This window comes from Myxine glutinosa, chromosome 4, assembly GCF_964187855.1.
Source record: "Myxine glutinosa chromosome 4, kmMyxGlut1.1, whole genome shotgun sequence".
NCBI classification, from domain to species: Eukaryota; Metazoa; Chordata; class Myxini; order Myxiniformes; family Myxinidae; genus Myxine; species Myxine glutinosa.
In genome coordinates, this window is record NC_136264.1 from 157,825,342 (window position 1) to 157,837,409 (window position 12,068).

A 12,068-nucleotide genomic window follows, 5' to 3' on the forward strand; every position below is an offset into this window, starting at 1 on the left:
ATTACAAACATTCAAGCTCCTCTTGATTTCATCCAACTGTCTGGGTAAGTAAAATACAGTACAAGTGCTCTGATTGCTCCTACAGTCACATCTCTTTTGCTTCTGTCAGTTCCTCGTCATCAGTGAACAAGTGGCCAGGCAGGTGAGATTTCAAATGTCGAAGCAGTTGGGAGTCATCAGGGGTTCAGGTCCATTTTGAAACACAGACCTTGTCTACAGGTGTGGTCACAGAGGAGGAGCACATCTACAGCGCCAAACATCTCTCTGGCCTTTCTACTTGATAGAAACAACAAAAACAACAGGCATTTTAAGGCCATTTTCCCTGCGCGGGGGTTAGCCTTGCAGTCCCCATGACAATCTTCACCATTTTGCCCTATTTTCTGCATCTTGCCTTGTTAACCCCCTTGCCCGCATTTCTTCTTCGACCATCTTTAGCCAAGTCTTTCTCGGTCTTCCCCATCCTCTACTTCCTTCTACATTCATTTCCATCACTCTTCTCAACCAGTCAGTTTCATCCTTCCTCAACACATGGCCAAACCATCTCAAACTGTTTCTCTTCACAGCATCCATCACAGGCTCTATTCCCATCATCTTTCACAATTCATCATTCGTCTTCCTCTCTCTCAACGAAACTCCACACATCCACCGAACCATTCACATTTCCACCCTTTCCAGCCTTCATTGCTGCTCTACGTTCATTACCCATGTCTCGCTCCCATAAATCATAACACTTCTCACACATGCAGCATACACCTTTCCCTTCAGCTTCAACGACACTCCCCTCCTCGTCAGCACACCACTCAGTTCCCGAAACTTCTTCCATGCACATCTCACTCGAGCAACCGTTGACGAGTCTGATCCACCTTCTCCATTCAGCATGTCTCCTAGGTAACAAAATGTTTTCACACCTTCCAGCTTCACGCCGTCTCCAAGATCCAACTCAACATTTCCTCCATCTGCAGCTCCCTCTGTGCACACCTTACACTTGAATGTAGCTGCCACACTGATTAATGGCCCTTTCAAACCACTACATTTTTGATGAACCCACTCAGCGCACTTTGTACATTGAATGGAATTCACTCCGACACCCCTCCTACACACAGCACACGACCACTTCCCAGTTCTTTCCACCTCACCACATGCTTTACCACTTGCCATCACCTTCGTTTTTGCGATATTCACCTTCAGACTTTTTGTCTCCATACATTCCTTCCACTTGTTCATCTTCTCCTTCAGTCCATCCATACTTTCTGCAATCAACACCAGATCATCTGCATACAAAAACTCCCACGGCAAACCCTCCTTTACGTTCCAGGCCATCACCTCCATCACAGCCACAAATAGTAGTGGACTTGGTACCGACCCCTGATGCACTCCCACCTTCACCTCAAACTCACCACTGTTCCCGTCCTTCGTCCTTACAGCTGTGCGCGCTCTTTTGTACATTGCCATCACTACTATGATCAACCATTCCTCCACTCCTAACTTCCTCAATGCCCATGTCACTACTTCACATGGAAACCTATCGAATGCTTTCTACAGATCAACAAACCCAAGAAACAACTTCTTCCTCTTCTCCATGTACTTCTTCTGCAACTGCCTCACAATAAAAAGCGCGTCTGTCGTTCCTCTTCCTGGCATAAATCCAAACTGTATTTCGTCGATCTTCACCTTCTTCCTTATCCTCCTCTCCAACACCCTTTCCAATAACTTCATTCCATGCTCCAATAACTTTATCGCTCGATACGAGCCACAGTCCAGAGGGTCACCTTTCCCCTTGTATGGAGGGACGAGGGTACTCAGTTCCCAATCCACTGGAATGCGGCCTTCTTTCACCACCAGATTGCAGATCTCTGTCATTCTCTTCACACCCCCAATTTCCCGCTGCCTTCAACATATCTCCCACAACTCCCGTCGGCCCTCCCGCTTTCCTACTCTTCATTGCTTTTATCGCTTCCTCAACTTCCTTCTCGGTTATCTTCTCTGCCGGTCCTAAAACTGGGTTACTCTCTATGTTGCCATCCCATTCATTCTCTGCATTCAACAGTATTTCCATATATCTCTTCCATCTTCCTTTAATTCCATCTGGGTCCACAACGATTTGTCCCACTTCATCCTTCAAGCAACTCACCCCCATCACATCACACCTCTCTTTCGCTATCTGCTTTGCAATCCTGAATACCGCTCTCTGACCCTCTACCAAATCCAAGCGTTCTCCGAACATTTTCCTGCATGCCTCCTGCGCCTTTGCTACCTCTTTCTTTGCAGCCTTCTTGGCTGCCTTATAACTTTCAAGCTCTGCCTTTTCTGCCCCCATACCCTTCGCCTTCTGCAACTCCTTGAACTTCTTCCTCTCCTCGTCAATCTTCTTTCCAACTTCATCATCCCACCACCATGTTTCCGAGTGCCTCGGTGGTCCTTTTGTCCATCCACATACCTCACCAACGGCTCCCAACAGACTATCTTTCATTGACATCCAACCACTTTCAAGCTCAACCACATCATCCTCTGCCAGTCTACCATACTCAGCCTCTCTTTTAATGCCTCCCTCACTGTCACCTCTTTCAACCTCCACACCTTCATTCTCGGTTGGTACTTCACCCCCCGAGCTCTCCTCGCACATTTCACCCTTACGTCACAGACAACCAAGTGGTGCTGTGAAACAGCCTCCTCCCCCGGGATCGCCTTTGTGTCCCGGAGGTGCCCCCTATCTCGCCTACGCACCAGCAGGTAGTCAACGGTTGTCGTCGACCCACCTGACGTGTATGTAACAAGCTTATTATCCTCTTTCTGGAACTGAGTATTACAAATCAACAAATCAGCTCCATCAGCAAATTCCAAAATCCTTTCACCTTCTCCATTTCTCACACCATATCCGTAACCCCCATGAACTCCCTCAAAACCGTCCATACTCCTTCCCACATGTCCATTTAGGTCTCCTCCTACCACAACAACTTCCTCATCTTTCACGTTTTCCATCAGCTTCTCTATCGCACACCAGAACTTGTCCTTCTCTTCATCGCTCCGACCAACCTGCGGAGCATATCCCGAGATTACGTTCACCAAGAGCTTTCCAATCATCATCTTCACCATCATCAACCTATCACTCACCATAGTCACACTCACCACACTGTCTACAAACTCCTCAGAAAACAGGACACCAACACCATTCACGCTCTCCAGGCACCCTTGCCACACAAACTTGTATTTCTGTCCCTGCCTACCCTTCACCATTCTCACACCACTTCCCTTCCATATCGTCTCCTGCACACAACATATGTCCACTCTTCTTCTGACCAATACTTCCACCACTTCTCCTGATCTCCCTGTCATTGTCCCTACATTCCATGTCCCAAACCTCAGAAACCGATCTTCACGTCGGGCATCAGACGTTTCGTCGTCATAAAATGGAGTGATTTCCAGCCTTGCTTCGATCGGGTTCCCCACCTTGAGTTTTGACGAGAGGGAGTGGGGTCCCCCACGGGGTACTTCGGGCTGTACCCTGCCCATACGTAGTTGTAATTGTCATGGTTCTCTTTTTGAGGCAATGTTTTTTTTTATGGCCGGATGCCCTTCCTGACGCCAACCCTTTTAGTCGCCTCTTACGACACGCAGGGATATGGTGTACCTATTCTCAACCGGGGCACCAGTACACACACACAGACACACTCACACAGACACACACACACACACACACACACACACACACACACAGGGATACACACACAAACACACACACAGGGATACACACACACACACACACACACACACACACACACACACACAGGGACACACACACACACACAGGGACACACACACACAGGGACACACACAGGGACACACACACACACACACACACACACAGACACACACACACACACACACACACACACACACACACAAACACAGAACCACACACACACACACAGGGACACACTCAGGGACACACACACACACACAGGGACACACTCAGAGACACACACACACACACACGGACACACACACACACACAGGGACACACACACACAGGGACACACACAGGGACACACACACACAGGGACACAAACAGGGACACACACACACACACAGGGACACACACACACACACGAATACACACACAGGGACACACACACACACACACATACACACACACATACACACAGGGATACACAGGGACACACACACACACACACACACACACACACACAGGGGGACACACACACAGGGACACACACACAGGGACACACACACACAGGGGGACACACACAAAAACACACACTCACGGATACACACACACACACACACACACACACACACACACACACACACACACACCAGTGTGTTTACCCAGTCAGAGGTGAGTGTGCTTCTCTCTTGTCTGCCCAGCCTTATAATCGCTAGTGAAATAATGCTCAAACAGTAGATTATGACTATATCTTATGAATGTTTCATTAAATCTTGCTTTCCTATCACCTTGATGCGAAGAAAAAGTTCAGAAAAAGAAACCTTCAAAACGGTGCTGAAAGTATATGGTGAGAATATTAACCTGTTTTCTCATTGAAAATGATGAATAAACGAAGCCAATCACAAAGTTTCAATAAACAGTACAGAGCTGTAATTCCTCCTTGGTTTAACATGGAGAAAAGAAAACAGAAAGGAACAAAATGAAAACATCACACAAAGAAGAACATTAATTGCAAAGAAGCAAAAACAAATGCAGAGTGGCAAAGCAAAAGTTATTGACAGGGTCGGGGAGGTTTATGAAAAGCCGAAGTGAAGTTGAAGAAATAATAAGGGGTTCAAAAGGGGGGCTGGACTTGGAAGATTGAAGAGTTTGGAAGAACATGAAGGTGCTGTTTCCACAACACTTGTGCGCAATGGAAACACTTAGCCGTCAACCGACAGATCACCGTAAGGGCATGGCTGAACACAACCGCAAAATCCCTTGGCTTCGCTCAAACATTACCAGCTACTCGGCGACGACCATTTGGTTCCAGTGAAGTTATGGATGTTTGCTCACTTCACTGTTTTCTAAGAGTCAATGTTTTGGCCAGACGTTAGTGTTATGGTCAGGATTAGAATTCCTTAAAGAAAAAAAATTCCTTTTGGCCAGGAAAGGCAAGAGAAGGGAGAGTGTGGGGTTGCGGAATGGGTAGCCCATTGAACATGTGCATTAGGAGAAAGACGGTGTTCCCAAACCTGGTCATTGTGATTATTGTGTCATTGGCTGCGCAATGCATGAAAAACCGTTTGATTTGCCTTCATCATCACATACATGATTGGTTGGCAAAATTGCCTTACCTTTATGAGGTTTACGTAAAGATAGCTTCAGTAGAGGATCCACCTTTGGAGGCCATTTTTCCCCGCAGAGCAGGGGCTGGCCTTTTTTTGGGCGCCGTGGTCCCCTTTTTGAAGCAATGTTTTATGGCCGGATGCCCTTCCTGCCGCCAACCCTGTTAGTCGCCTCTTGCGACACACAGGAAATTACCAGTGAACTGGTACTCAATTTGTCGACCTTGGAAGGATGACAGGCTGAATCAACCCCCCTGGTGTTAATTCAGCGATCGACTGGGATTCGAACCCAGGATCCTCGGATCCCAAGCCGGCACCCTAACCGCTAAGCCAACACCAGGCTAACTTCAGTAGAGGAACCAATAGTAAAGCTTTTTTAAAATCCAACTCTTTTAGGTCGACAATATCCTTCATTCATGTGCTCAATATGAATAAATAAATAAATAAATAAAATATATTTGTACATATATATATATATATATAATTATTTTTTTCCTCTCCCCTCTCCCCCCTCTCCCTCCCAACCCCAACCAAACACCTTTGTCTCCACTTTTCACTTTTCCCTTCACCCTGAGCTCCCCTCCTCCCCCACCTTTTGGAAGGCTCTCAAAGCAGTAATTATTGACTCAAAAAACACAACTTTTTCTTTTCCCTGTGTTGTGACACAAAGGCCTGGTATATCCTCATCCGTTAAACAATGTGCACATGTTCCAACCTACGGCCTGACGTACTAATAGCACTGTCATTGCAGTTGGGAGTTTACAGCAAAATGCAATGTGGTGCAGCCAAACATGACCGCAGCAGAAAATGTTCTGGTCATGACCACGACACAGCCTGATGCACATAGTGGTTTCTACGCAAAAAGTTTCCCCCAAGACGACTCCAAGAGGACAGCAAATTAAGCGAGGTGAGGAGAACGTGGGCTCCTCGTAGAATTCCAGTTTCGAGCGCTCCGCCAAAACCAGGCTGCATAAGGCTGGCTTTGTCACAGCGGCAAGACGTGAGGCCTTGCCAAACAGCCGCGGCCTGTTCCAGTGTGGAGGGGGCGTGCACAAGGTGGGCGCATGCATTGCAGCCCTTTCTGAAGGGCCATTAGTCATTCAACAAATCGCTACACTTTAACAATAGAGCTCTGTGAGTAAACGTGAACAGCGGTGTACTGTAAAAGGTCTAGGCGAGGGGAAAGGGGTGAGCTTGGCTGAAATGCAAGGTAGATGGAAAAAAAAAAAAGCAGGTTGCCATTTTTAAATCCTGGAGCAACACAGGCCCCTTGGGGCTTGTCAGAGCGTTACCGAGGCGGGCTGGACGGACACAGTGTATAACTCTCTTCAATACCACATCACCTCTTTGAAACAAAAATCGAATTGTACTTGAGCCAACCACGAAACCCCACCTCAATGCTCACCACAACAAAACGGAATATTATGTAGATCAATCCAATTACTGAAAAAGATTGTATCCTAAAAAGTAAAAAATAAATGACTGCAAATGAAAGGATTGTCCAGGAAAAAGGCAAAGTTCCATATAGCAACGTGGAAGTCACCGCCAAGATATCCAATCGTCAGCCACTTACCGGATCACAGAGCCACAGTGACCACAAAGAGGGGTGCGGATCCCAGCCGGCACGTGCTCCACTTGCTGAAGGAGCCCCCCTTCTTTCCTGGAAGACGATGGTGAAGATCGCTGGACAATTCGGGGCTCATCCGTCACTCGGCTAAAACTTGGGGCCTGTACAACTAACACCAACAAAAGAACACTTTTATTAGGCTTGGAGCTGTATTGCAAAAACTTTGTGCGATTAACTTACATTATCGTGGATTCTTGTTTGGTGTCAATTCGTTGCCATGTCATAAAAAGTACACTTGGTACCTCATGTACTTTGTACAATATTCTGTAAATAAAATTCCTGTGGGGATGGAGTGGCGATGAATGCAGTTGTAGGATGAGGAATGAACAAACACCAACAACACATTCACCTTTTGACAAGACCTTCTCAAAGACGTCAGAATCACCCATCCATACCTCAGCTACCTGCAAGTCCTGCCAACATCCATGTACAACTATCTCCAATGCTTATATGTACCTGTCCAACTCAAATTTACATCTACCAACTGTTTCTGTTGCCACTGCCTTTCCAGGGAGACCATTCCATGCATTTACTACTCTCTGAATGAAAGACTTCTGCCTTACTTAAAATCTGAACGTTACTCTCATTTACTCCAAAACCGACTCCTGGTCCTGTCACTGTCCATTTTGCTCAAAAACCTCCTGCACTCATCCTACTCATAAATTCAAAGTGTTGTATGTTTGACGTCCTACGAGGTGAACATGAACATGGACTTCATGTGGCACTGTCATGTCCAATTGTATTGTGAAAATTGCTTTTAAATTAGTCACAAAAATTCTGTTAGTCGATAAGACGTGTCGGACTTCTGGTGGCATTCATGTTCAGATTTCTCCAAACATCCCTTGCTGAAGCTCTGGCAGAGACAGTTTGGTTGCAGAATTTACCCCATCCATCCAGTGCATGCAAGGTCTGCCTTTTCCTCTTCTTCCCTCAAACTTAACCAGCATGGCAGATTTCTCAGACTTTCGTTTTCCGCATGCATGATGTCCAATGTATGACAGTTCCTGTTTTAGGATCAGGGAACAGTGATTGCATATCTGTGTAGTGATTGTAATATCTGTGAGATGGTCTTATCAAAAGATGAATGTGCTGTCGGTCCTCCATGAGCTGCTCCATGAGCCTCGGCACCATATACAGAAAAAAAAACAAGAAAAAGAGCAATCAGAGATTGCAAACCCTCGACAGGATGTATTTTCAGTGGTTTTAAAGGCTTTTGTGTTAAAACAAATATGGCGGCCCAACCACGTGACCGATGAGGTCATCATTATTTTTTTTATAAAGTAATTTATTCCAAGGTTATGCTCAAGAAAGTTCATCTTGATTGGATGAAGTTTTATACTTGTCGAATTATGACGTCATAATGGAGGCACATATGACATCATCATTAACATCTTTTATTCCCCATGGAGAGTTCTTTACAATGAGCCATGTCTCAATGTTTTCTATTCAGCGCTTTCGGAGATATAGAGGTGCAACGTTTTTCGGTTTCTCCAAGATGGCGGCCGAACCACGTAACCTATGACGTCATCACTTCTTTTTTTCTCCACCAGTTTATGCCGACATGGTGCTCAAGAAATTTCATCTTGATCGGATGAAGTTTTGTACTTGTCAAATTATGACGTCATAATGGAGGCACAACACACACAATATTTTCAACATCATCAACATATTTTATTCCCCATGGAGAGTTCTTTACAATGAGCCATGTCTCAATTTTTTATATTCAGTGCTTTCGGAGATGTAGAGATGCAAAGTCTTTCGGTTTTTCCAAGATGGCGGCCGAACCACGTGACCTATGACGTCATAATTATCATTAAAACATTCTACGGGTGTGGTTGCACCTATGGTGTAAATTTCATGTCGATCGGACCAACGGTTGCAGAGAAAATCATATTTGTTCTGTGCAGACAAACAAACCAACGGACTCAAATGCAACAACACCCTCTCCTCTGGCGAGAGTAAAAAAAGAACATATCGCCAAAGCAGAAAGCAGTAAATAGGGAAGCCATGTTGGGTATATAAAAGGAAGCCGCACATATCCTTTCATTTTCTGGAGCTACAAAGAAATGATAAACTACAAGATGAAGGAAAAATCCTTCCAGTACATCGCAAACATTTTCAGATCAAAAATCATTCGATTATGTCGTAAACATCCAATATTAGAGACCAAAAAGAATGCGCACATGGTGCAAAGCTTGGCCTTTTCAAATAAACTGCAGAAGCTTTCTGCTGTTATCAGGATGCAATAGTTCAGAAATGTTATGTTGTTGACAAAGCAGGACAAGATCTATCATCAATCCAACACAACCTTTAAAGATTGCGGCCATAATCCACCCTGTTTTTCTCCCGATTTGTCCTTCCCCTCTAAAGGAAAAGAGGAAATGGAATCACAATCTGGGAGCCATTGTCCTTTGAACTAACCCTAATGTGGAAGGTACGCAAGTCCAGTGCTGCTGTTCCCTGCAACAACACCTTTTGATAACGGGCTTAACAAAGCAAAACCTGAATTGTGGAACTCATTGGGCGTCAGCTAAATCTTTTTCATTCCAATATACTGGAAGCGCCATCTACTTAACGATTGACATTTCAATAATATACTTTGAGCAACAAACTAGCCATGAAATAATTCGTGTTCTTTGACTCGTTTATGGAATATTTGACGTTTGCAGCCACCCACTCGATGCAGGACGTGCAATGCTTCATATTGACCCAACAATGTGTCAAATGAAATGTGCAATATCTAATCTGATGTTCCTTCTGCCGACGATCAATGACCTTTTCAGTTTTCAGAAAGCCTCCTGTTCTCCTTACGATGACCCAACTTTGTGCTGCACTGGCAGGGTGGTCTTGAGGTATGCACACTAAGATGTTTAGCCTGAGTTCAAATCTTGACACAGCTATAAACTGTCATCCCGGTGTTTCACAGGTGGTGATATTCATCGATGTGTGTGTGACGTCCCTCGGGTGGACGCCAAACTGGGCGTCCCTTCTGCCAGTGTTAGTTGGTGGACGCTAAATATCCCATGGTGTCCTTTGCAAAAAGTAGGCGATAATTCGCCAGCACCCTCACCAGATTCCAACATCAGTGGCACAGCTGCACTCCCAGCAATGATGCAAACCAGCAGCAAATGAATGACCTTTGTGGTGAACATTACACGACTCCACTAAACGTCACAGCACATCTCTTTCCAGCAGCGAGAATCGCTTCGGGCTTGGAGCTAGTGCTCGGAGTTAGGGCTAGGAGCTAGGGCTAGGAGCTAGGGCTATCAGTTGTGGAAAGGAGCTAGGGCTAGGAGTTGGGGCTATGAGTTAAGGGAAGGAGCTAGAGCTAGGAGCTAGAGCTAGGAGCTAGGGCTAGGAGCTAGGGCTAGGAGTTGGGGCTATGAGTTAAGGGAAGGAGCTAGAGCTAGGAGCTAGGGTTAGGAGTTGGGGCTATGAGTTAAGGGAAGGAGCTAGAGCTAGGAGCTTTGGTTAGGAGTTGGGGCTATGAGTTCAGGGAAGGAGCTAGGGCTAGGAGTTGGGGCTATGAGTTAAGGAAAGGAGCTAGAGCTAGGAGCTTGGGTTAGGAGTTGGGGCTATGAGTTAAGGGAAGGAGCTAGTGCTCGGAGTTAGGGCTAGGAGCTAGGGCGAGGAGCTAGGGCTATGAGTTAGGGCTAGGAGTTGGGGCGATGAGTTGAGGAAAGGAGCTAGGGCTAGGAGTTGGGGTTATGAGTTAAGGGAAGGAGCTAGAGCTAGGAGCTAGGGTTAGGAGTTGGGGCTATGAGTTAAGGGAAGGAGCTAGAGCTAGGAGCTTTGTTTAGGAGTTGGGGCTATGAGTTCAGGGAAGGAGCTCGAGCTCGGAGCTAGGGTTATGAGTTGGGGCTCGGAGCTAGTGCTAGGAGTTGGGCTCGGAGCTAGGATTAGGAGTTGTGGCTATGAGTTAAGGGAAGGAGCTAGAGCTAGGAGCTAGGGTTAGGAGTTGGGGCTATGAGTTAAGGGAAGGAGCGAGAGCTAGGAGCTAGAGCTAGGAGCTTGGGTTAGGAGTTGCGGCTACGAGTTAAGGGAAGGAGCTAGAGCTAGGAGCTAGGGTTAGGAGTTGGGGCTCGGAGCTAGTGCTAGGAGTTCGGGCTAGGAGCTAGGATTAGGAGTTGTGGCTATGAGTTAAGGGAAGGAGCTAGACCTAGGAGCTAGAGCTAGGAGCTTGGGTTAGGAGTTGGGGCTATGAGTTAAGGGAAGGAGCTAGAGCTCGGAGCTAGAGCTAGGAGCTTGGGTTAGGAGTTGGGGCTATGAGTTAAGGGAAGGAGCTAGAGCTAGGAGCTTGGGTTAGGAGTTGGGGCTATGAGTTAAGGGAGGAAGCTAGAGCTAGGAGCTAGGGTTAGGAGTTGGGGCTCGGAGCTAGTGCTAGGAGTTATGGCTCGGAGCTAGGATTAGAAGTTGTGGCTATGAGTTAAGGGAAGGAGATAGAGCTAGGAGCTTGGGTTAGGAGTTGGGGCTATGAGTTAAGGGAAGGAGCTAGAGCTAGGAGCTAGAGCTAGGAGCTAGAGCTAGGAGCTTGGGTTAGGAGTTGGGGCTATGAGTTAAGGGAAGGTGCTAAAGCTAGGAGCTAGGTTTAGGAGTTGGGGCTATGGGTTAAGGGAAGGAGCTAGAGCTAGGAGCTAGGGTTAGGAGTTGGGGCTAGGAGCTAGTGCTAGGAGTTAGGGCTCGGAGCTAGGATTAGGAGTTGGTGCTATGAGTTCAGGGGAGGAGCTAGAGCTAGGAGCTTGGGTTAGGAGTTGGGGCTATGAGTTAAGGGAAGGAGCTAGAGCTAGGAGCTAGGGTTAGGAGTTGGGGCTATGAGTTTTTTTTTTTTTTTTTTTTTTGTATACAAGATCGAGGCTCGTGAGCTAGAGGGAGCTAGGAAGGAGCTAGAGGGAAGGAGCTAGAGCTAGGAGCTAGGGTTAGGAGTTGGGGCTATGAGTTAAGGGAAGGAGCTAGAGCTAGGAGCTAGGGTTAGGAGTTGGGGCTATGAGTTAAGGGAAGGAGCTAGAGCTAGGAGCTAGAGCTTGGAGCTTGGGTTAGGAGTTGCGGCTATGAGTTAAGGGAAGGAGCTAGAGCTAGGAGCTTGGGTTAGGAGTTGGGGCTATGAGTTAAGGGAAGGAGCTAGAGCTAGGAGCTAGGGTTAGGAGTTGGG

The 12,068-nt window shown here is 46.6% G+C and overlaps 1 protein-coding gene across 9 annotated transcripts in view; it reads right to left on the minus strand.

The window, feature by feature from the left end:
* The window catches only part of LOC137413597 (LIM domain-binding protein 3), a 135,470-nt gene that overhangs the window by 18,922 nt on the left and 104,480 nt on the right, over window positions 1–12,068 (minus strand). For all 9 annotated transcript variants that reach the window (XM_068099024.2, XM_078776656.1, XM_068099028.2 and 6 more), the window contains one exon: window positions 6,866–7,028. In XM_068099024.2, coding sequence (XP_067955125.2) covers window positions 6,866–7,028 — 163 coding nt within the window. The remainder of the gene's footprint in view (window positions 1–6,865; window positions 7,029–12,068) is intronic.